Source organism: Phodopus roborovskii, unplaced genomic scaffold (assembly GCF_943737965.1).
Source record: "Phodopus roborovskii unplaced genomic scaffold, PHOROB, whole genome shotgun sequence".
NCBI lineage: Eukaryota > Metazoa > Chordata > Mammalia > Rodentia > Cricetidae > Phodopus > Phodopus roborovskii.
In genome coordinates this window covers 260,283-287,534 of record NW_026125781.1, presented here as the reverse complement: position 1 = coordinate 287,534, position 27,252 = coordinate 260,283, and the positions used below count along the sequence as shown (strand labels likewise).

The 27,252-nt window shown below is 37.9% G+C and overlaps 1 protein-coding gene across 5 annotated transcripts in view; it reads left to right on the top strand.

Moving 5' to 3' along the window:
* Positions 1-27,252, top strand: part of Gria3 (glutamate ionotropic receptor AMPA type subunit 3) — a 263,014-nt gene that overhangs the window by 220,275 nt on the left and 15,487 nt on the right. For 3 of the 5 annotated variants that reach the window (XM_051178646.1, XM_051178647.1, XM_051178649.1), the window contains one exon: positions 19,443-19,690. In XM_051178646.1, the coding sequence (XP_051034603.1) occupies positions 19,443-19,690 (248 nt within the window). Of the gene's footprint in view, positions 1-19,442; positions 19,691-20,246; positions 20,362-27,252 lie in introns of all 5 variants that reach the window. The other 2 variants (XR_007834108.1, XM_051178645.1) reach the window with 1 other exon arrangement.

The window sequence follows — 27,252 nt, the reverse complement described above, 5'->3', positions numbered from 1 at the left end:
TGCCAGGGCTTGACTGGTTGGGATATGTATGTTAGGGTCTTTATGGAAACTTCAGGAATCTCTTTCCTCAACTGTTCCTATCTGGAAGAATTTGGGACACTATCCCTAGACACTAGTAGAAAAAGAGGCCATCAAGTCTGGAAAGAAAAGTACACATGAAATTTCATAAAAAGGAAAAAATGAAAATAAGTAGAATACTTGGGAACTTAGTAATGAAAGCCTACATGTAAAGGTTTCTCTTTCCCTGTATAACCTGGGCTCTGTGGATGTATATGTGATTTTGTTCTTACATTTGTGTTTGGGTGCATGTCCCTTAGAGCTTGGGGGACAACTTAAGGAAGAGAGTTTTCTCCCCCCCCCACCCCGTGTGGATCCTGGAATCCAATTCAGGTCACCAACCTTGATGACCTTTGCCTTTACTTGCCAAGCCAGCTTGCCATTCCTGTGATCAGGGTTTTTACAGAGGTCAAAAGAAATTCCAAGATTCAAAATTCTCCAGTCTAGAGACCAGGAAGTGATAAAAAGAGCTGGACTCCACACATGGTAACTCAAGTATTAAAATAGGGTTAGACTCTCTAAGCAAAATAATGCCTTTTAAAATGAGAGGAACCACAATGGGGAAAAACACCACCAGGTTTGAATTCTTCGTCATTGCCCAACGTGCTCTCCTATCATTGCATCACCCTTCCTTTTCTTTGTCCTTTTGCGTACCTTTCCTGATGAGACCGTGGTACGGTGTTACTACTTCAAGGAGCTCCATCGGCCTAAGTTCAGAGCTCAGACAGTGGTATTTGTATAGGCGTGAGCCAGATCACCTGGAAGAGCTCAAAGTCCAGAAGAAGTCGATGAGCTCAGGAATATGAACAGAACTTAGAAGTAGTACAGAAGGGAAATCACAAATCAAAGCCCAGAATCTCCTGCCCTCTAACCAAAAACACTGTCTTAACATACCACTTCCTATCCTTTACCCCCCTTTGCTTTGTCTATTTGCAGGAATGTACAAACACACACACACACACACACACCAATTTTTATCTGACCGTATTTAAGTATGAAACCTCCCATGAGTGACTGAATTTGACTGGTAATTGGACTATGAGCTGAAGCCTACCTTTACTAAGAAAGGCTAGTGTTATGCATCTTTCTGAAAAACAGTAACATGATCAGTGGCAGGTTTTTAGGCCTTAAATAAAGTGGTGAACTCTCTTTTTACCTCCTCTCTCCTCTCCATTTTATTTTTTCTACACTGCCATAGCCACTTTAATGTACTAAGGGTATTGTGTTATACAACTGTTGTTGTCAAAGTCTTCCATCCATGGAGTGGTCATGTAGTGTCTATTTAATATAGGCAGCAGAGTGAGACACACTATCCAGCCCAGAGGCCAGGTAGCCTAACCTTCATCCACATCTGTAGCCATAGGCAGTTAATAAATTTTCTAATCTGTGTAGCCTTTAAGGATTAAAACTAATTGTGAACATCACTAACACCCCTACAATGTTAAGTCACAACTCTTAATGAATTACACAGAGTGTTCCTCCACAAATCATTCATACCTCTGGTGACAACTTAAAAAAGAGCCTGATCATTCTTTGTAGCTTTCTGTTGGTTGCCATCATCACCTAAAGAAAAAGCTATGGGTACATAAAAGAGCCTTCTACCATAGCTGGAGAGCAATTTTCTCTCTTTGATACGGAACAGATCAGTTTTTGTAAGGTTGGTCCAGTTTTTTCCACATTTTGTTCCACTGGGATTCTTGTTGTTACCATGGATACCTCTTTCTGCCCTAAGCATTTTAGGGATGCAGCAGAGCATCCATTATATCAAGACCCCCCCCCCCCGCCTTGAATCACTTTGTACTGGCTTTTTTTTATTCTTCCCAGGCAATTTCTGGGCCTGCACTTCTGCCAACTTAAAGATTAACAAAAACTAGTTAAAACATTAATTTTTTTGATTTCTTTCCAAATCTTTACCTATACAGCATAGCTTGAACCCTTCTGTACATAATTCATCTATCAGAAAATTCACAACAAATAAAAGAAATTGGTGGAAATTATACATATTGGAGACATATTCTTCCCTGCATTACAGAAATCCCTTAATGCATTTTGATGTTTAGAGATCATTAACTACTTGTCAGAGAAAGCTAGGCAAGAGAAGTTTCAGACGTAAGCATAGACCAGCTTGTGCACTGGTTGAGAAATAAAATATGATTTTTCAAAGAAATGAATCCACTGTATGATAATTTTTCTAGGAATTTATCTGTTACATAATATAAAGCATACTCTTATCTAGACAAAGCAGTACAAACTAGGGAAAGACGAGCTCAAATATGTTTAGATCATACTTCCATTGAGTCAGTTACATGGGCAGAGTTGCATTATTCCAGCAGTCTAACAGTTAATCCTAGAGGCCCCTTTATACACATAAGTTATGTTTTCAATACTTTGGGATCCATGCCTTACTATATATGCAGTGGGTACCATCATGGTGCTAAAACTGAAACAATGAGAAACTTGACAGTTCTGCATTCCTTGATTTTTGTTTAAATTTGTAGCCTTAATGTTGCATTAATAATGGCCTGTTTTACATATCTGCTTGATTGTACCATCTTAAGGATTCATTTAAACCTGGGGAGGACAGCATGACTCCTACCTGCCTCTCATTAATAACATACTTTTCAGCAACTAGATAATGAATGGGTTGGATATAAATCAGTAGAAATGCAGATTGCCATTAGGTGGAGAAAGGAGGAGCAATCTCCAAGTCATTTTGAGGGTAAAGGGAAAAAAAAAACTACACATCTTAAAGAGAGACGACTACATAGGAAGGCTTGTTTTTAAATATCATGCTGTCTTTACATATCAGACAGTGAAAGAAATGTTATCCTAGTAGAAATTAACTTTTGCAAATGACTTTGAATTGGGGGAATTAATGGAAACAAGTAGTTTGATCATGACGAAGAAAACAGTCTTGACTCTTGGCCACATAATATAATGGCTGATATAGGGCTGTATATACAGTTCTTAACTGTGTTGACTTTCATGTAGAGACACACTTGGTATGGACAGGCAAGAAAGATAGTAATCAGTAATTACAGCTGATAAAAGTCTGCAAGTGGTTGATCAGAGTCAGCATAGAAGGTAAGCAGAAGCGTCTTAAAGAGGAAATACATAAAATGTATTATTGGCCAACTCCAATCCTCTGCAATAACAACAGATAATAACACTCTTGCTCCAGATTTAGAGGGCATGTTTTTCAAGTTACTGTATTTCTTTGGTGATAAGTTGCTGGCACAAAAATGAGGATTTAAGGGAAATGCACTTCAAAGCAATGACTGCCAATAAATTATTCCACAGGCCCCAAGTTTCTCAGGCACTATCAAATATATGAAATTTGGAAATACAGTCCTAGCTTTCAATTTTCTCTTATTTGTCTAAGTCCTTTAAAATTCAACATGGCTTCTTCTTGCATTTTGACTATGGATCTTTACTAAAAAAAAAAAAAATGATATCCGAGTCTACCTGAAATTCAAGTCAAATGAAATAATAGTATGATCTGGATTGCTGTAAAAGGTTTTCAGACTATGAATTTTCTTATTCTTTGAGAATTTCATACAGTACATCTTTAGCATATGCTTTCCTATCATCCCAGATCCTCCTACCCACCAAACTTCGTGTTCTTTTCCTCTTAAAAAAAAATGCCACTAAAAAATGTGGAGTCCCATTTGTTAGCTAACTACTCATGCCCTGGAGTGGTTGATGTACCCAGTATCATTCCATAAGAGAAAACTGATTTTCTCTTTTCCAGCAGCTGTCAATTGCAAATAACTTCTTGGCTAGGGATGGGACTGTGTGCCTACTTCCTGTGTTTGTGTAGGGATTTTGTCTGGCTGACCTTGTGCAGATCTTGTCCCAACCTCTGTGAGTTCACCTCTGTATCTGCCATGTTGTGACTGGAAGATGCTATTTCCTTGTAATTGTCTACCACCTCTGGCTCTTACAATCTTTCCAACCCCTCTTCCACACAGATCCCAGACCTTTGGAGGAGGAGTATGATAAAGCTATCCCATTCAGGGCTAAGTACTCTAAAGTCATTCACTCTCTGCATGCTTCACAGTCTGATTTTATTTCTGCTCAACAGTAGTAGAAAAATGTGCAGGGCTAAGTGTAAATCAGTCTAGTTTTCTAGTTGAGGCTCTAAGTAAAAAACAACTTGGCTTCAACTCACGATTCTCTTGTTTTGTTGTTGCTATTTGTTCCCTAAAGGGGTTTAATTTACAAATCTACAATTTGGCAGCATTTTCTTTAGTTTGGGACTTTTGAAATAGCATGCTCCAAGTATCTGATGACTATATGAGAGCAACCAAGCCAAATGGCTTTGACATTCAACTTGCCTGATTCCCAGGGAATTACAACCATACAAAATGGTAGTTCTATTATCCTTTGGTGACTTGAGGCAAATGTACAGCAGTGACCTTAACACAAATGTAACATAGGGTAAAAACAGTAGGTAAAAGCATCTGCAGACACTTGACAGTCACTTAAAATTTTAGAAGAAAGTATCTCTGAAGGTCTATCACTTTCAGTTTTGATCATACACAACATCCCAACCTATCTAACAGAGCAGATAAAGGAAAGAACTCTTGGAAAATAATGGAACTGCTACTTGGCTGTTCATCCCAGTTAGAATTATTCCCTTGGGAAGGAGACTTGAAGAGATTCAGTTCAAACAACTTATTGTAAGAACTTATAAAACCAGAGAAATGGCATCAAGCTGGCTGGAAATTTAAATAGCATTCTCAACTTTTTTCTAACAAGCATTTTGTTGTGTAATAATCTGTTCCTTTGAAGGAAATTGTGTTTCTTGGATAGATATAATGAGAATATTCTTTCATAGCACACCTAGACATGGGAGGCCATTTATTTTCAATTTTACACAAATAGGTTAAGTTCAAAAGAAACATTCTCAGCATGTGTGAGAGGAATTTTTGCCCATATAAATAACACAGCTTAGCTTTCTCTGGAGAGGCTTTCCATAAACACAGGCTGGCTAAGCAAATCCAGAGCAACAAATAAGCAAGAGTTATGTTTCTCCCTTTGAGGCAGTCATTGCCTCCATCAACAGGAAAAGGCAGGAAAATGTTATAAAGTAAACAAAAGTAGTTCTTGTGTCTTCTTGCTGCAATTCTAAGACTTAGCTACCTGTTTAACCATTAAAATTTAAATTAATTAAAAGTGAATTTAGAATTCACTTCTTCAATAGTACTAGTCACCTTTCAAGTAGACACGTGTAGATAGAAACTAGCATATTGGACAACACAGCTATAGGGAGATCAGTGGATCAGTGGCATGGCACTTCCATTAATTCTTTTAGCTTTGAGCATAAGGACCACATTTTATGCATCACCATTCCCTACAGCATCTAGCACAGTGCCTGATACAACTATTAAATGGTATTTTCTATGTTGTCATGAGTTATGCTAAACTTGTTTTTCGCCATCTTTTATTTCATCATCTCAGTAATATTGTGAGGCAGGTCCTATTGTTATCCTCATTTTCCAAAGGAGGACCCTGAGGCTTAGTGAAGTTAACTGATTTGTCTATTGTCACATAGCTAATAAGTACTCAAGCAAACTCTGTGATATCAAGATCAGTGCCCTACAAAGAAAAATGTTACATGACTGCAAGTTTCACCATAGACAGGCAGATCCTTCCAGAGTACTGGTGACTAGGTAGTTCATCCACAGCACTCACACTGCCTAGGGCAGAATAAAGACTAGTGGTGTTCATAAGCATAAAGACTATGGATGTAAATAAGTATGCTGGTTTGTGTTTAGGTGCTGGGTATGAGATTAAGTTGCTATTTTGTACATGTCTAAGCAGATTAACAAAAAATTAGTAGTTTTATTTGGCATTTTGCATATGGAGACCATTGCTTTGACCCCAGTGATAAACATCAGTGGAGCATAATCATCCTATGAAGTCATCCTCACTTGCTGAATTTACCAGAAGGTTCTGTGGGCTTCCATGCAGCATATTTGCGCCAGAACATGCAAATGCCAGCAAATCAATTTTCCTGCAGCTTTCACAGTCAGTGTGTTTGCCAGACAAAACCCCAGCCAGCCACTTTTTTTTAATCAGCATAGCGCCTTTAGAAATAATACTTACTGGAACACGTCTGACACAGAAAGGAAGAAAAGACTTAAATCTAAATCCAACTATTCAAAGTGGTGAGCCACTGGAGAAGGTGAAATGTGAGTATATTGAAATTGAACATTTAATGGCTGCATTTGGCCTTGTGAGGTAGTTTTTACCAAGTATCTAGTCAGTCAGATCTGATTTAATCTTTACCTCATTGGCACTGACAACATTAAATCTGACACCATCCTCACTGCTACATCTGTGCACATGTCATCATGTGCCCCAATTTTATCTGTCTTGTTTTTTTACATGTTGCTGAAACAAAATGCCTGCTAAAAGAAACTTAAGGGTTTATTTTTTTGGCTGACAGTATCAGGGGATATAGCCCATCATGGCAGGAAAGGCACGGCAATAGGAACATGGGGTAAATGGTTGCATGTTATTCACAGTCAAGAAGCAGGGAGGGATGAATGCTACTGTTCAGTCTATTCTTCCTCTTTATTCAGTTCAGGACCTCAGCCCATGGAATGGAGCTGCCTGCAATTACTGTGTATGTACCCTGATCAGTTATACTTTTCTAGAAATACCCTCATAGATACAACCAAAGGTGTGTTCCCACTGTGATTCTAAATACCATCGAATTTACAATAAAAACTTAATCATCAACCACTCACCCCATGGTGCATTCGAATTCTACTTACTTCTTGTATTCTTCTGACACAAATTGTCTAACAAACCAAATCATACAAATTGTTGGGGGTTTGTTGCTGTGATAAATACCATGACAAAAGCAACTTGGGGCTAGAGAGATGGCTCAGTGATTGGGAGCAATTCAAGAGGACTCACACATGGAGTGGCTCTCAGCAGCCTAGAACTCCAGCTCCATGGAAATCAGATGCCACTGGCCTCCAAAGAAACCCACACTCATTGACATATCCAATACAGAAATACATATACATAGGTTAAAACTAAATCTTATTTTAAGGGCAACTTGGAGAAGGAAGAGTCTATTTGGCTTACACTTCCCAGCCAAAGTTCATGACTGGGGCAAGTCAGAGTAGGAGATCAAGCAGGAGCAGAGGCAGGAGCCACAGAAGAAATCTTCTTACTAGCTTGACTCCAGTCTCATGTTCAGCTACCTTTCTTATACCTCCCCAGACCCACCTGTCTAAGGATGATACCACCCACAGTTGGCTGAGATCTCCCATATCAAATAGCAATAAGGAAATGTCACATAAACATGTCATGCCCATAGGTCAATCTGATGGAAGTATTTCCTCAGTTGAGGTTCCATCCTTCCAGGTAACTCCAGTTTGTGCCAAGTTGTCAAAACCAACAAGCACAGTGGCTATGGGGTATGATATTTTTTTCATTCATAATGTGGGTATAATCTAATTTATTAAGGACTTACTATATACCAGGCCCCTTGGTGGGAATTTTTATGATTTATTTTATTTGCTATTCTATCTCTTTTTCAAAGAGATTAAGAGTCTTAGAGAAATTTAAGTAACTTGCCCAAGTCAAGAAGAAGACATTGTGATAAATTAGTAGGGTTAACTCAACTTGTACCTTATACCTCAGGTATAAAGCTTCAAAAATGAGCCAGTGAAGATGACTAAAGCTACAGAAAATCACATCAAAAGAGTGGGTCAATGTAATGTACACTATTCATTGGAGCCTGTGGGAATCATTAAAGGGAATGTACCTGAATCTTATCAGTAGCAAATAATTCAAGATTGTAATCAGAATATATTTATGCATGTACAAACCTGCAAAATAACAAAGCATCGGTATAAGAGCAAATCAAAGGAAATAATAATTCAAAAATGTGTTGAAATGTAAGCCTGAACCAAAAACAAATTCAACTTCAACCAGTTCACTGATGTTTCTTGGTCAATCTTATCATAGCAATTCCTCCACTAAAAGACAGCTTGGAGTTGGAGGATGGGTTGAAAGCAAAGTATTTAAGTTCCCAGCTATGCTTACTTGGAATTATCATTTCCCCTTTCTTGGCTGTAGAAGTAGAGAGAGGGGAGAGAATCTATACTTCTTTGTAAAACAATCTTGAGTTCAAATTTCAACTGTTCATTTATACATTGAATTAACATTTACTGAAGGTACACTGCATGACAGCCATTGTTCTAAGTGCTAAAAATGGACATTTTTTCCATTATGTGAAGTGAAACAAATGAACAAAATAAACAAATGATTCAGACTTTTAAAACAACAACAACAAATAAACTAGTGCATTTTCATTTGGAGTTGGTGAAACGGAAAAATAAAGTATGTAAGCCAACAAAATGCTAGTGGTGCCATTCTATCAGGGCTAATTGCACAGGACTTGTTTTCTGATACCTAACTGAACTAGAAAAGCAGGATACTTTCAGGCAACTGAAATAGGCCTAGTTTCTTTGGCAAAAGAAGCCAAAGGTAAATTGAATCAGAATAGAAATCTGACTTTGTATACCAGCAAGGGACACTAGGGAGGTCACTGGAAATTTCGCTGAACCTATCAGTTTGGAAAGGAGCCATCTGAAATAGCATTCCTTAAGGTAGAAAAGAACCTGCCATGAACTGTAGAAGACAGGGTAAAAATGTTAGGCAAAGGCATTTTCAATGAGTTCTTGACAGTTGAGGGCAAAGCTCAGCGTCAAAGTTAAAAGTGACATCTAATTTCACTGAAGTTATCTAAGCGCCCAGCCCCCAAAATAACTCAGACAGGATCATAATCCACCAATAGAAAACCTAATAATAGAACCCAGCAAGCATTTCCTTCTCTTTGCCTCCCTATTCTTACCAACACTCAGTCACAAGGCAGTCATTGATTGAAGCAAAAGGAAACTGAGAGACAGTAGTTGTCTGTATGTTTGAAGGAAGGATAGTGAAATTGAGGTTTTTGTCATGGTGTAGAAATGAAATCACTTCCGGTGTTCCTTGATCCAAATCGAAATGGAAATATTCCCTTTGCTAGATGGGGGCTGTGAAATTCAATGCACCTCATCAGAAGTACTGACTTCTTCAAAGCCCGTGTAAAAGAAAAACACTCTTTTCTCTTCCATATCTGCCTCAAATTGTCTTGTTTCTTTATGTGATATAATATTAACACTCAGGGCTTATAGCAGGCTTTCAGGGAGTAACAAGAATATTCTTGATAGAAGCAGGCCAGGACTAATTTCAATGTTACTGCCAATTCCCAAAAGTTCAGAAAAGATATTTTAGAAGGTTACTTGTTGTCTTTTATCAAAGAGGAGATGGGTAGTCTTCTAGTAAAGCAGTTGAGAATTTTAGGGGAAAGATCTATCTGTAGCCTTCAATTCAGCAGAATTGGGTAGTATCTCAGCATCATTTATTATTGTATGATCTTAGACAAGTTGTTCAGTCAACAGCAAATCTTCAAATTTCCCTATCTTCTTACATGGCATACTGGTTGGGACTTGCCTTAAAACTAGCATAGTTTTTCCAAGGCTTGTCTATTTGAAGTGGCTTTATGGTGGATGGATAGAGACAAAAAGCCTAATGTCTTTTCTAGTATCTCTTGCCCATTGCCCTCTCCCCCTTGATTCCATAATTCATAAAACCAGAAATCATTGTTTCATTCTACCAATATTTATTGATCCCTACTGAGCCCAGACACTGTCCTTAGCTCTCAGGTTCCAACAATCAATGAACAATAGCTGTTGGAGCTGCATGAAAGGGCTTCTGAGGTGCATAATTGAGATTATGGTATGTGTTAAAATCACCTAGGCAGCCAGAAAGATGTAGGCCAATATAATACTTAAAGATATCCGACTTTCTTCACAGCAGTATGAAATAAAAGGTTGTGTGGTGGGCCAAAACTCTTGCCACAAAATTCTCCCTTTTGTGTACTTAAACTTACTGTTAGAAATTAACATTGTCTGAGTCACTTAGGAATGTCTGGAGCTTGTGTGGTGGTGGACTCCTATTACAACCACTTTCTCGCAAGCTTGGTCCCAGAGCCACATCAGCCCCAAATAACACCCAGAGACACTGTATTAATTATGAAACTGTTGGCCTGTTAATAGCGTTTCTTATTGGCTAGCTCTTTCTTAAATATTAACTCATTTCTATCAATCTAATTCTTTCCATGCGGTCTTATCTTACCAGAGAGAGGGTCTGGACCTCTTACTTCTCTTGCATCCTACAGACCCATTTACCATGAGCACTCAGGAGAATAAGACAGGAAAATTGTAACATGCTGGACTACCTGGTAAAGCACTATAGGAAAAACAAACAGTAAAAGAGATTCAGTGGCAGTGAAGACTTCTGACTCTAGTATGCAACTTGACAAGAAGACTACACTATCCATTCCTTACCGCACTTCTTGCAGTCTCCTACCATGCCCACCTCAGTAGGACATACATGAGGAATAATCTCTTCTAACCCCACCAGACCTTAGGGAAGACAAGGGCGATGGGGCAGAGGGAGGGCTAGAGCTCTCCAGAGCAACTGCACCATCAGCTTCCCTTCCTTCTAGCACCTTGCTTTGTAAAGGTCGCCTGTCCATGTCCCAGTACTTGATCTACAAGGTAAAATTTGCTTGTAAATATTTAGAAGGACACACATAGTACATGGATTCAGCAAGAGTCCAGTTCAGGCAAGATAGAGGCAAAAATACCTTTTTGACTTTGCAACAGCTGTCAGTACTACCTGAACCCTTATTAAAAGCAGAAATTTCACAAGGGTTAAACAACACAGAAGGAAACACATAGTTTACAATTGTAGTCTCTTAATTAAGATTCAGTCTAGAGATGAAACTACTAAAATGTCAAAAAATATAATAAATTTAGAGGGAGGAAAATGAGTCCTTGGAATTCTTATCTTCTTGTGCTTGTTGTCCTATACATGACAGACTAGTCCTAAGTGGTACTTTTTACAATGCCAAGAATTCCATATTCCTTCTAGGGACATAAATCCCACATTCAAATCAAAATGTATCCCTTGGAAATCACAGAATTCCTTTTTAATATCAGTGAATCCCAAGGCTCCTGTCAAAAAAGGGGTCTGAGATGGATCCCTGAGGGAGCCTGACAATTATATTATGGGGAAGGTAGTAGTTGAACCCTCAAAAGTCAAATCTAGTCCTTCCGTGCCATTTGTATACAAGGCTAGTCTTGCACACAAAGCAATGTGGTTTGGTAAAAAACAGTCATGAAATAAATAAATAATGCCAATTTTACCTTTAGGGACACAGGGCACAAAGTGCTCAAAACCCAGTTTCCCTGACCTTTCATTTATACTATGCTCTCAAACTATTCATTCATATGTATTTGGGGCATAGAGAAGTTACAAGCACACAAGCTACTCCCCTTAGAAATAATATAATACTTTGTCCTCTGTTTGTCAACTGATAACATAAAATTGTATATTTTGCTTCTTTTGGCAATGATTTATTGATATTTTATTTATTCAATTAATTCTAGATTATCCCTATGAAAACAAATGTCTATTGAAAGGAAAAAATGTTTTCATATCTAGATAATGTGACAAGATAGTTCCCTTTATGTTAATGGCACTGTATCAAGCACATCTGTGGTCAACTCTATTGGCACATTTTAGGAACAGACTTTGAAAAAACTTAAAAATCTATCTGGAAGATTATGACTAGAAAAGGAGAACTGATTAGGATTCTTGTCAGACAATTAACAAAAAAGGGGTCCTTTTATGGATAGCCCACAAAAGAAGTAGCCATCAGGTAACTTTGTGATGGAGGCTTCAAACTGCACATTATGAGGCAAAGAGAGCACATTTACTCTGAATCACTAAAGCGGGGAAAGTTAGAACACATTGATGGCTCTTCCCTTTAATCTCCATTCATTCCACAGACACATCCTGAAATGTTGTTTAGTACATGCTAGGTATTATCACCAGATACTATGGTGGAGAAGAACAAAAGAAGACATTCTCCCTACTCGGAAGGGCCCAACTTTGTCTGGAGATCACCTTTCCTATGCACAAGAATTGGTACTAACTACTATGGAAAGATGGAAGAGGAAAGCATTTGCTCAATACAAACAGAAAGAAGAAATAGAATAAGATAAGGGAGGCTTTTATTGCAGGAGACAGCCCAACAGAAAGAAGTTTCTCTCATCTTGACCTTTCCCATTACTGAGAAACTGACCTTGCAAGAGCTAGAGATGCCTCATCAGCAGAGGCATTTGAACAGAAGAGGCATCAATGGCTGGAAGGTTGAGCAAGAAGACTTTGAAGGTGCCTCTAGTTCTGCTTCTGTACTATTCCAGGGACTCCAAGGAAATGTTATATTGACCATTTTAACACAGAGAAAAAGTAGGAAATCATACTAAATAGGTTTCCTCAGGAATAGAGTTCTGGTTCATGGGAATTTTAATGTACAAGCCTCAAATTTACTGCAAAACATAAATTTAAAAGTGAAGATTAGGCTGGTGAGATGGTTCAGGCATTTTCTTTTTATTATTTAATATTTTTCTTATTTTACATATCAGTCCCAATTCCCTCTCACTGCTATCCCTCATGCCCCTCACCGACTTCCCATCTCATCTTCCATCCACTCTCCAGGAATGGTGAGGCATTCCATGAGGGATCATCAAAATCTGTTGAGTCATTTGGAGCAGGGCCTAGGCCCTTCCTCCTGCCTCTAGGCTGAGAGTATCCCTCAATGGGCAATGAGCTACCAGAGTCTATTCATGTACTAGGGATCCATCCTGATTCCACTGCAGAGGTCTCATACACTGCCCAGGTCTCCTAACTCACATTCAAGGGGTCTGGGTCAGTCTTATGCTGGTTTCCCACCCATCAGTCTAGGGTCCATGAGCTCCCCTTTGTTCAGGTCAGCTGACTCTGTGGGTTTCTTCAGCCTGGTCTTGACCCCTTTGCTCATCACTCCTTCCTCTCTGCAACCGGATTCCAGGAGTTTGGCTCAGTGTTTGGCTGTGGGTGTCTGTTTCTGCTTCCATCAGCTACTAGATGAAGGGTGGCATATAAGGTAGTAATCAATCTCATTATCAGGGAAGAACATTTAAGGTAGCCTCTCTACTATTGCTTAGATTGTTAGTTGGGGTCATCCTTGTAGATCTCTGGAAATTTCCCTAGTGGCAGAGTTCTCTTAACACCTGTAATGGCTCCCTCTATTATGGTATCTCTTTTCTTGCTCTCCTCCATTCTTTCCTGATCCCTCATACCCATCTCTCCCCTCCTCTTCCCCCTGAACTCCTTCTCCCTTCCCCACTGCTTCTAATTTGCTCAGGAAATCTTGTTCCTTTCCTCTTCTGTGAGGGTCCTCCTTGTTTCCTACACATATACATACTAAATAATCAAATGTAACTTTAAATTTTAAGGGAAAATTACTACACTACCTTTCTGTCTCCACCAAAAAAAAAATGTAGAAGTCAAACCTCAGATTATAATGGTTCACAGATCACAGATGTTCTGCAGGAATATATGTGGAAAACCAATAATAATTAAACATGTGATACCATTTATAAGATGAAGTCATGATTCTACAAATATTGATCTAAAGTAATTTATGATGCTATGGAAATATATTCTGCCACTAAAGCAAATTTGTCCATCTTTACTATAAAAAGACATGATTCTTTCTAGTTCTGGTGTTCTAGATAGTGTTATAAGATATCTTTAACCTGTTAATTTCTAGTATTCTTTTGAAGTACTTATTTAAAATCCATACCATTTTACAGATGAGGAAATTGAGATGTACAGGCTAGAAAACTCGTGACCCTAGCAAGAGGGATTCAGCCCCATGCTCTTTTGTATATATGCTCTTGAGATTATACTTCCCTTCTTCTTTTGCTTCTGTCCAGTCCTTCCTGTGTATCCACTCCTTGCTCTCTTCCAAAATCCCCATGCTCTTATCATAGCACTGTAGAGCCATGCTATACTTCCTTGTATCTACAGAAGCATCACTGAATTACAGTAACAGGGAACAAAGGACACCATCACAGAGATGCAAGTGCAGGTCAGTGACCTGAGTGGCAAGTGAGTTACTAATCACTGGCTTCCACCTAACAAATTTGCAGGTCCCAGGATTCATATTTTTGCCTCCTGCACACACACACACACACACATACACACACACACACACACACACACACACACACACACAACCATGTTAATGTTAGAGCACTAAGTGATCTGCTCTTGTGCATTAATTAATCTGGTCCTCCTCCATTCATGTATTTCTTCTTTTGGTTTCCTTTGTTAACTATCTAGCAATGCTGTCTCATAGCCTTGCTATATAAGTGATTCTATTTCTTTCCCTTTTTGACAACATGTGGTGCTCTATGTAGTGAAGGAAAGGAATTGTGGCAGGTTGTGGGAAAAATGAATTTGTTATTACAGATCCAGCCATAATTTTTTTTTAAATTGAAGTTCAGATGGTTGAACTAACATTAGTCCATTTTGTTGCTTTTGCCATTTCAACCCAAATAAAATAGCCTCTAAAAAAGAGAAAATTCTAATATTTATTTATTTTTTCTGTTTTTATCTGAATGTCATACTGTTAGTTAAATGCTAGTTAGGAAGATAAATGCCTCTGCTTAGTTTTTCTCACTTGTGAGCAATTTTTTCCTTCTCATTCTACCCTCCTTCAAAACTAGTCATCACTCATGACCCAGTCACTCTGCCACTCACTAACTTGACATTACTGTATCCATTAGTGCATGCTGTGTGTACAACACATACATTCACAGTGCCCACTTTAAGAACTGCCCACCATATATTCTCCTAGAAATGCATCATAACCTAAGGAATAAATCTTCCAATCTGTGTCAGCAATGATGGAACAAATTAATTTAAAACAGAGCCTGCTTGGAGCAAAATTCATGAACTTGTCTTTGGCTTATAAGTTGATCGATGTTAGTAATAGCTGCTTTGCTAATAACATAGGATGAAAATTTTTCGGCAACATCCTCCTCCCTACCACACCTTATAATCATATCTGATTGGGCCAGATAAAGAATAAAAGAAATCAATTTATTTTGTAAAAAAAAAAAAAAGAATAAAAGAAATCAATTTATTTTTTAAAATGCCATCATAGTGTTGTCTTTAATGACAACAAGGGAGAAAATTGTAAACATAGTATATTTACAGATTGAAGGGTTATAAAATAGATGTGTTTATACTGGCAAAATTGTAAGGAAGTACAAGTTGGAAATAAAGACAAAATTATGACAGTGGTTACCTTTGTGAGAAGTGAGAGACACATGATTATGGAAGACAATTAGGTCTATTTCAAGTAAGTATATACCTTACTTTCTTTAATTTTTAGAAGACACATGAGTTTTCTTAAGTAATTTTTATATATGTATCTTAATTATTTACTTTTTCTTAATTTTGCATAGAAATAAGCCAGGAAACTGCTGTTTATGTGTAGTCAGTGACAAGGTACATCATTATGACACTTAGAAATTGCCTTATTTATCAGATGAAGATAATGTATAAGTAAACATTCATGCCCATGGGTCATATTTAAATCTTCATAGACATTGATTATTAAAATAGCATTAATTTTGAAGTTTAGTTATGGGCAGAAACCAGGTCAGATTAAGTACAATTTTTCTGATCTTTAACCCTCTGTCCTCCTGCCTCAACCTCTCAAATGCTGGAATTACAAGTGTGTATCAAGTCAGGCTTCTAAATAGTATTTTAAATAACCTTGTAAAGCAAAGAATATATTCTGGTTTAGCAGGTTGATAGGTGTAGAAAAAGAGAAGGCTCAATAATCTTTAGATAAACTTGAGCTCCAGATTTCTACAGTATTATAAAGCTAGTTGTAGTGGGCATTTTATTGTATTTATAACTATTTTTATTTGTTTTTTTCAAGAGAGGGTTTTTCTGTATAACCCTAACTGTCCTAAAACTCACTCTGCAGACCAGGCTGGCCTCAAACTCAGGTATCTGCCAGCCTCTTCCTCCTGAGTGCTGGGATTAAAGGCATGCTCTTTGTCTTGATATCTTTCAACAATAATGTGGTTGTCTCCCTGACCAGGACTAAATTTATTATTAAATAAATATACCATTAGTGACTACCATGTATGTAATGATGCTAACTGCCAGCATAGCTAGTGAATGAATAAGGCATAGACCTTGTCCTCAAGAAGGCCTCAAATCACAAGAGAAAAGACATAAATGCAACCAATTCTCTTTAACATGATACAACAAAGGACTAAGCAACAGTCAAGGAGGTACTTCTGTGGGAACAGAAAAGATATTATTAGAATCCATAGAAAGCATTTGTTCTGGATCTTACAGAAATAATAAGGTAACTCAGGCAAAAGCAAAAAACATAATCAGGGGCATCAGACATGAAACTACATGGCTGATTTCAGTGAGTAGTCTGCAATCTAGTGTTACTGGAGCCAAAGAAAGTGCAGCTATGAGCATAAGTACCCTTGGATATCAGATATACGATTTACAATTTTGTCCTATAGATTTTAAGAATATTTCAGAGAAAGTTGTAGTGATACTAGGTTTGCACTTTGTAAGTATCAGTTGAATAGAAAAATCAAGCAAGGAGATTTGAGGGGAGACAATAGAGTCAAGACCAAAACAAAACGATGGAGGGCTTGCCCTGGAGAGAACAAATGTGATAATAATGGAAAGATGAAAAGACAGTTTGCATAGCATTTCTACATAGCAGTAGTGAAGGAATGAAGGAAAAGGCAAACCAAACTGTCCAGTTTAGGTGTCCAGTAGTTGAGTGGTAGCAAGAGACAGGCTTTCCAATGAAATATTTTATTAAGTTCGCTGTAGGTTATCAATTGGAAATGTCTATCAAAAAAAGGCTTGTTTTCTGTTCCCTCAGAGCAAATCTGGAACCTAACCTCTTAGATCTACTTCCATTGATCCTATCTTAGTCTTGTCCACCACCACCTTTACCCTCAACTCTTAGACTAGCCCTCAAAGGAATGCCCTTGCTTCTACTCTGGCCCACCTTTTAGCCCATTATCTACACAGCAGTCAGAGAACTCTTTTTAAAAATGTAATTGGATGCTATCACACACACAGGCCTCTTCAAAATCTAACAGTTTCTGATCTCATGTAGAATAAATCCAAACTTTTTAATCATGGCCTACAAGCTCTAACTGGATCATCTTCCTAAAATTGTTTTCCATCAGTCTTGCTTTTGCTCATTCAGCTGTAGCCACCCGGTTTCTTTTTTCTATACTTTATGCACACAGTTTTGGTGACTCCAACAACAGTTTCTATGGGTGTCTAACTGCCATAAGCATGAGGCTTAACTTTTATGGAGGCAGTTCTGTGAATTCCAGGATCTATTTGGACAAAGTCTGAGCAAGTCTCAAAAAATGCATTGTTAGAGGGATATGGCAGGAGCTGGAGAAATTAGGAGTATATATGTTCACAGTTCATGTATAAAATCCTCCTAATAAAAGAAAAATCAAAAGATACAATGCAGATGACCAAAGTTCAAAAAGGAGGAACCAAAAGACTTATCAAACAAGCCAGGATGGATGCCAGGAAAGCTCACAGAAGGACACTTGAAATCATGGTATGTGTTTATGGACCTTACCATACTATCTCACCCCTGATTAAATGACATCTTATAGCTTCTATATAGGGTTTTCATTACTAAGGATGTAGCTACCAATTTAATTGGAAGTTCTGGAGCCATTGTGGTCATTCCTCCTTTATATTCTCTACAGGGATACACATGGATCTACAAGCATATTAAGTATTTGACACACATTCTCAACTCAAATGAACTTTAATATGATTAAATGCAAATTGAGACAGTAAAGACAAGGGTGATTTAGACCAGTAGAAAAAAAAATCAGTTTTTGTGATGCTTCCTTCCACTTGAATGGAAAGGACACTATTTGTTCTATTATATACTTCACAACCCCAATTGATACTCAATAAATATTTGTTGCAAAGGTAGATGCATGATTAAATACACTAAATCAACTTCAAGCCCCATTATTCAAAAATAGGGCTCCAATGACAGAAAGCAAACGTTTTGTTTATTCTGTCATGGTCATACTTCAGTAGCCCCATGTTTATATCTAAACACTCCAATTTAAAAAGAGCCATCACAAATTCGAATGAGCCTATGGTTGAAAGAGCAAATTTCTGAGAGCTTTGGAAGCAGTAACAGCCAATAGAATTAGCCTAATGAGATCAGGAAGGGACGTAATAAATCCCTTGCAGTATTTGAAGGATCACCATGTGGAACAGCACAAAGGATTATTTTACATATTTCTAGCAGGTGTTGCCAAGGAACAGAGTTCTAGAAAAATAAAAAGATCAGTCAGAACAAGGAAGCACTTTATCATAACTGACCTCCCATGCCATTTCAATCACCTCTTTCAGGTGAATACAGGATAAAAATATGATAGGATATCAAAGGGGGGATTTCTTTATCAAGTAGAAAATTCAAATGAGAAAGTGCTTTCCAAAACCAGATTGGAACCAGTTAGTAGGGCTATGAAATCAAGTCAGATGACCAGGACTAGAATTTTTTAAGTGTATTTGAAAATAGCAGAAAATATCACAATTAGTGATAATAAGCAGTTTGGAGAAATCTGTTTTTAAAACATGTTGACAGATGTCTGTAAGTGTGAGGACAGTCACAGTGTAGCATGGCTTTGATACTGTGGACTGCAATAAAAATTGTTCAGGTGCTGGTTAAGAGCAGTTGCTTCTCATCCAAAGGACAATAGTTTGTTTCTCAGCACTTCTATTAGGATTTCTATTGTTGTTAAGAGACACCATGACCACAGCAACTCTTATAAATGAAAATATTTAATTGGAGTGGCTTAATTTTCAGAGATTTAGTCTATTATCATTATGGCGGGGATCGTGGCATTGTGCAGGCAGCTGGAGAAGGACTTGAGAGTCCTACATCTTGTAGGCCACTGTCTCAAGGGGCATGGCTTGGGCTACAGTGGCGCACTTCCTCCAATAAGATCACACTTACTCCAGTAAGACCACACCTTCTGATAGTGCCACTCCCCCTTTGGGGGCCATTTTCTTTCAAACCACCATAGCACCCATGTCAGGAAGCTCACAACTGTCTACAACTCCATCTCTAAAGGATCTAATATCTAGCCTTTTCCAGTCTTTGAGAGTGCCTGCACACACACTCACACACACACACACACACACACACACACACACACACACACACACACGCACGCACGCACACATATATGCACACAAAAGAAAATTTAAATTTAAAAACCAGTTACACTTGAAAACTACTACACTATTGTCCCTTCAAGATATCACATTTGGCCATCCAACGAATTCTTATCCTTTTGTTACAGAGATCCAAAATTGCTGTGTATGAGAAAATGTGGTCTTACATGAAATCAGCAGAGCCATCTGTGTTTACCAAAACAACAGCTGATGGGGTAGCCCGAGTTCGGAAGTCCAAGGGAAAGTTCGCCTTCCTGCTGGAGTCAACCATGAATGAGTACATTGAGCAGAGAAAGCCGTGTGATACGATGAAAGTTGGTGGAAATCTGGATTCCAAAGGCTACGGTGTGGCAACCCCTAAAGGCTCAGCATTAAGGTGGGTGGAATAATATAACAATATCCGTGTTGTTATAGGATTCCACCTACCCTGATGCATTTTGTTGTCATTTTCTCTCTTGTGGATTTTGAGGTAACTTTTAAAAGTTTAAAATCTACAATATTCCATGGAGTTAAATAAGACGGTAAATTATGGTTTCATCTATTTAATGCATCCACTTTTTTTTTTTAATGTTCTCTCTCTGTGTTGTCCTCTCTGACTGTTTGTTGCCGTTTAATTTTACAGTTCAACGGCTTTTTCAATTTAAATGGTAAAAGCCAAGTTATGGTGACGAATGTTAATTGCATGGATGTGGTGTTCTTGTTACTTTTTTTCTCAAAGACAATTTCCCCATCCCGCACACTTCAGTTTTGAGCAAATGTTATCCTCCATGCCACCTTCCAATATTTAACCCTGTATTTGCTGTACAGACATTTTTATAGCTCCACGTTCTGTGAGATTTAGCCAATTTGTCCTCTTGTGCTCCTTTTTTATACGTTAACGATTTCCTACGCATTTGTGCATTTTCTTACAAGTTATGTTTTATCGTTTCAAGAAATGCTGTTAACCTGGCAGTATTAAAACTGAATGAGCAAGGCCTCTTGGACAAATTGAAAAACAAATGGTGGTACGACAAAGGAGAGTGCGGCAGCGGGGGCGGTGACTCCAAGGTCAGCCTCAATGTCACCACAACCGGGTACCCTTAGTGACGAGTAATCGGCAAGACTGTTATCTTATTACTGAGGAGAGAGCACGAGATGCGCACAGAAAGTAGAAGGACCAGGTTATTCCCCTGCCTGGCAGCCTTGGGAACCAGAAAGACTTTAGGGCACAGCCCATATTTTTGATCTAACTTGGGTCCCTTCTTAAACTCCCAGACAGAGGCTCCCTGTCCACACCCCTCTCCCTCCCCCACAGGTCCAACCGGTTTCCATACAAAGGCCATTGTAGGGTTACAGTGCCCTAGGCTTCCAAAAGCCCATGGGTATCCTGTGAGACAGTTAAGTTGAGTAAGAAGCCAGATCCAGCCACTGAAATAACAGGATACAATTTGTTTGGTTCTATTTTTTTTTCCCTAGGGTGTGATGACTGCTTGTAGAAGTTGTTTGAGTGAGTGGGGGTGACTCCTATTACCTGTATAAGTGATAAATTGTTCTTCTCTGTATGTGGGGGCTGATTTAAGTAGGCCCCACTTAACTTGAAAAGCAAAAAGAATGATCAATATCAAGTTAAATGGGGTCATTCTTTAATAGGTCACCACATACAGAGACTTTGCAAAAGGGCTTTTATGTATTTGAACACATGCGTCGCCTATAATACTACTTGTGTGTGAATCCCTGATTTGGCTTCTCTTTAGCCATATTTTTGGTTCAGGTAGGTCTACTTGTTATCCAGGTTGTCATCATGAGAAAATCCATCTCACTTGCCATTCCCTTGGTTGCTAATATTCTTCGGGGCCATCACCCAAGCAACAGGAAATAGGGACCTTCTCAGAAACCAAGACACCAAGTCATGGAAAAGCACTTTGGGTAAGTACAGGAGAGGACCTGAAAACAGAATCCTCCATGGTCCAAAGGACTTGAAAGTGATACTGAAACATGTGACATCGAGTCTTGTACAACCAAGATACCATGGGCATCTTAAGGTGAAGAATAGTGTTTCCTAACCACAGAGCAACAGACAGGCAAGCCAAACATTTTATTCCTTCAGAGAAAATGATTGTAATACTGTTCCTCTCTTTCCCTCTCCATCCCTCGGGAACCTGGCAGAAAAGCTAGTTTGCCAGTCTGCAGTATTATAACATGGGTTTGGAAACACTGATCCAGAGCACTTTCAAAGAAACAACATTTAAAATTTAAAACAACTACTTACTTGGCATTGGCAAGGCCTTTTCTTGTAAAACCTTGATTAACAAAAATACACCAGTGGCCTGAATTGCCGGTTCCCATTCCAAACTTCACATTGATGAGAAACGTTAATGGTATCCAAAATGAGAAGACCTCAAGGAATTGAGATTTTAAGTAGTTGCCAAATGATAACTGCGGCTAGATCATATTCAGTTCTTTCTTCCATAACTTCTCTCCATCTGGATGGACCATCAAATGTTAGAAGCTCACGAAACTGGATGCAAGCATTTTAAAGCAGCATGTCAATAGCCAAGAATGAAACAAAGTGAGTATTCTTACTAACAATACCATCCATCCCTATGGATTCCAATTAATCAAGGTTTTACTATGTACCAAAATGCAATGACTTCCTTTCTCGCCAATGTAAGCTGATGACATTGACAATGTAGGCAATCATTTGCTTCATTTGATTTTTACAATGGCTACCCTGATGCCCAAAGTATTTAGCACCTTCTTCCCAGCAGTTTTCTCGTGTTATTAGGAAGCCACCAAGAACCTAATTCTATTATTCAAGTTGAGTTACAGAATGAAAATGGAACTGCACTGGATACATTTTGCTCATGAATTCATCATTCAAAGGATCCATGGACTGAATCAAAATGACTCTAAATAATCCACACAGAGCAAAGTGCCCAGAAGTTTTACAATAACCAGATGTTTGATGTTTTAAACACACACACACACACACACACACACACACACCAAAACAAAACCAAACCTGCACCCTGCACTATTTGGATGACTTACTTTTCATGAAATCTTTTTGGCATCATGAAGCCCCCCAAAAGGTTAAGCCAGCTTTTTGCTAAGTATAACAAGCAATCAGACTTTGTTCCCTTTCATAATAATGCCTACAAATTTTATTTAATAACTTTATCACTAACTTACAATTCCCAGATTATCTGAAATTTGGCGTGCAAATGGGAAATATTCCAGTAGATGCTAATTTTTTTCAAACTTCTTTGGCCATAGTGCTACCTACCAGGCAACTTTCAAATAACTTTTCTTGGTCATCCCTTCAATTTACCTTTTGTTGTCAACTATGGCTAATATTGTGATCAGTGCTGCATATCCAACAACTGCTTATCCTGCCTATGAATTCCCAAGGAGCCTGCCTTTATCATCTTTCTTCTTGCTACCTGCTGTTTTCTGAGTTTGAGCCCAAGAAAGAGCAAGAATCGAACTTAACTGACTGTTTCAGCACTACTTTGTGACGTCCAACTCAAGTCCATGGAGAAGGTAGAAATGCACTGAAACTTCACTAACTTGGCATACTTTTATTAGTAATATTAAATAAACTAGACAATAACCAGTCTGCCCATTAAATTTATATTATTATGGATGTAGACAAGAGAGGTTTGTTAAGCAAATGAAGAATTTAGACTATACTGTCCGTTGAATTTTTCCTTGAGAGAACAAATTTTTTTTCCCAATGTTGGAAGCACTCATCAGACATAATCAGACTCATTAGAATTCTATCTACTATGAGAGTTCTCCAATAAAGTAATTGTTTTATAGCCCGTCTGAATTGCAAAGTAGAACCAAAGTAAGAAAATGCCATGCTTGAGATTTATTTTATAATTCAGAATTTGCTCTACTCGTTCAGACAATTCTTCCCTTGTGCTAGTTCATATCAAGGAAGTTTTACCCTATTAGTAAAATAGCTAGGAATTACACATTTCTATTGATTCTCGTCCCCAGTTAACACAACAAATGACCACTGAGCATCATTTCTCAGTAAAGTGAGACCCAAAGATAGTGTTGATTTTGAGAAGGTAACATAGCCAATGCCGTCACACATCTCTTCTGACTTCCAGGCTCATGTCTTCTGATAATATTGCAGAGAGCAAGTTATTGCAGCCACCCACCCAATGAATGATGTGAGTCTGATTGCATGTACTAAGTTTCAATAAGAATCAGGTTCATTCTCAATCACCTTGGTTACTAGGCAAATGGCATAGTTAAGCCATTCTAGCCCTCAGTACTGATTACTAAAAATGACAATAATCACAAAGCCTGACATTTATAAGAGCTTCTACTACTTCAAAAACACTTTTACACCTATTATCTCTGAAACCAGGAAAGGGGAAAAATACCTGCATTACTTATCTTTCTGTCTTGCTTCTACAACCTTTAAATTATGATAAATGAGCAATTATGTTAAATTGTTGACTTTTCCCTCTCTAACATGAGATATGAATTCTGAGCATAGTCTACAAAAGTTACTGTGCTATGCAGAGACAGCAACTTTTCATGCTGTTGAAAATAAGTACACTCTTAAACTAATGTGATAGATACTCTATTTTCTTTTCTGAATACAAGAAATTAAGAACGAGATCAATAGTGGAGCAGCCCTGAACCAGGCCTGTAGGCTAGAACCAAAACACTGTTTGCTTTTCCCAGTGTCTCAAAACTGACCAAATTATACCTGATCAGTCTTTGATCATCTATAAATGCACAGGGAAATAACATGGAAGTAAAGACTGTGGCTTGGGGATTTTAACCTATAAATCACCCTGCTGTGCTAGTGGTTTATTAGAGCACATGTGAAAATGCAGTAATTAAGAGGCTGTAGGTTGTTTCAGCTATAAACCCAGATAACCAGGGGGTTGGTGAGACAGCCAGTGAAAAGTGTCATTGTAAAACACAGCAGATGTTTTTTCAGTTCCCATATAAGGGCATCAACCTTCTACAGATATCTACAAATTGTGTCCCATTTTTACATTCTTTTAGTAATTCTACCCACCTTACTTCATGATGCCAGCTCAGCTTTTCTATATACCTTTACCTCAGTAGAGCAAGCAATGTCAGTAAAACAAGCTATTTGTCCCTGGAGTGTTAAGATATTACAAACTTTATCCCATCTCAGTATAGATTTGTGTCAATGGATTTAAATAGACTTTCAGTATCTATACTTTTGAAGATTAAAATCAGCACATATGGTGTGCCTTTGAGAACAGTGAAACCAAATGTTTAAATGGGACCATTTTGAACTCCTTGACTGCAGTAAGAATTGTACCAAACATAGGGTACCTTCATTTGTAAGGCATATAGGGAAATGAAAGACAAAAGGCTATGCAGTGAATCCACCATTAATTAACTAATAATGGAATGATCATTATGGTGTGGTTATCAGTAAAGAAAGCAGGAGATTGAAATATGTAAGAACTAGAAGAAGTTGACAAATGTGTGTCACACACATTGAAAACATTATGGAATTCATTTTAATAGATTCAAAGCCTCCCTGAAATTAAAATTTATTGTATCTACTTTCATCTGTGCTTTTAAAGTACATTTAAAGTTTGTTCTCTTTAGAAATTCAACAGTTTGCTTCCTCTTCCCTATATCTAGCAATATTTTTTTAAATTCCTATGCATTTGCTTAGCAAGTCTTCTATTCAAAGACAGTAAAAAAAAATGGCATTTAGCCTGTTTCTAAATTCCCTCAATCCATAGTTGGTGATTCCTAGATGAATGAGGCTGTAACTGTTTTTCCCGCACGTATAAATGAGATCATCAGTTTTGTATGTATTTCTTCTCCTGTGTATGTCTACAATTTTCCTCTCCTATGCCACCATCTCTTAATCACTTCTCTTCCACACCCAGAATTCTTTGACAATCTTGGGCCTTAGGGAATGGATATGAATCTGCATCTACCTTTATCTGCAACAAAATGGATCTTTTACTGGCAGGAGCCATCCCTCCAGGTTGACACATTTTGGATACCCAGGGTTAAGATGGATCCCAATGACACTTTATTGACACTGTTATGTGTATAGGCAAGAACCATTACAGAACGATGACACTTCCTGGGTCTTAGCAGAAGTTCCTGTGAATCCCCAAGACTGGTTTGGGATCAAGAAGTAGGGTGAGTATACTATCCTCTTCATTGGTTTGCATGTTTCTGTGCTGGTACTGCCTCCTGGAAATATGAAGATCCTGACAGTTTTCTTTCATGGTAGTGACTAAATTTACTTCTTGAACTTACTCAGGTCCTCCTGCCAAGAGCAAATCCTCACTTTCTCTCAAATGGCTGCTTCACACAAGGGACCTTAAGAACTGAACCAATCCAGTACTCCCAAAACCAATGATTTTGCATATGATGCTAAAAGATAAATTCTACTATTGGAAAAATGTAACCCACAAAGAAAATACTGTTTATTTCATTCTTTGACTTAAAAACAATAGACTGTGTGGCCTTAACATGATTTCTATGATTAGGAAATAATTTATTGCTTATGTTGTTATTCTGGTAATATTAAATATGTCTCTTATTGAGAAACAACCAAAATATCCAACGCCAGAACTACAAAAAGAACAGCACGGGTGAAAAGCAAGAAGGTAAGAATGATGTTACCCACTTGCCAAGAGGAAGAACACTGTTGCCATGGCAAAGATTGAAATGATGCATATCTATGCCCTTTCTTTCCCTTGAAGATCAACTCACTGGGTTTCATTTCATTTGAAGAGGTTGTAGAACTAGACTGTCTAAAAGGTAGGACAGCCATGTAAAAGAAACATGAAAGATTTGATGCACATAAGTTATGTTTTATTAGGGTGGGAGTTGGGGATTGGTGGAACAGGGTGGGGGAAATTTTATGGAGAACAGTTAAAATCCATTCTCTTTACTCTTTAGAGAGCGGTATAGCATTTGGCCCTTGGCACTTGAGGCTTGTACCTATTAGTCTGAGGTGGCAAAATGTGGTCTAATTGCTGAATTTACTTTTTTATTCATTTTTATCTAGCACTTAAATACTTGTCAAAATATATTTAAAAAAGAATACTGTATTTTAGTATATACATATTATATATCATATGTGTATCTAATCATATATATGCAGTGTATATGTATATATATCTATATATAGTTATATAGAGATATATATATACACAGACACTCATAGTAAAACTGCTAGTGTTTCCTGTCTAGCATCACTACTAGGAATGCAGGAATGATGTGTGGTTGCTAGAATGTGTGCTGGAAGTGACTGGCATGTACCTTTGATCCAGCAATCTGTACTAAGTTTGTCGGTAGGTCTGATATATAGCCACAAGTTATTTCAATCTATATCTAGATACAAGCTAAGGCTGATTATTTGTGGCCTGAATGCTTACATGTTTTCAGACACACTTATCATTTGAGTTTCTGGCCTCTCTTGATACTTCTGGAATAAACTAAAGAAAACACACTTACTTATACATGATGAACACCAAATTGATAATTTGAACTTTTGACGCATGTTAAAATGGAATTTTTAATCTTATGTGGACAATAAGTGGGAGTCACATTTAAAGTGGAATTTTTCAGTGAGACATATCAATTATTTAACCACCTTGGTATCCTCCTTGGTCCCCTTCTTTCTGGTGAGAACAAATTGAGTAAGGAATCTTCCCAGATAATTAAACCCATGTGAAACAATCCATGGCCAGTAATTTTTTAGTATACATATTTTAGAGGAGTAAGTCAGACAGAGGTATAGTTTTTGACAGAAATCCAACAGGGAAATCTATGACCTGTGGAATCAGAGATTCTCTTACTCTGAATATGAGAGGTTATCATAAGGAAATGCCACTGATTTTAACTCTGTATTTCAAGTTTACTTCTGAGGCTGCCATGCAAGCACAGATGTTCATCAATATATTTCAGTCATTAGCA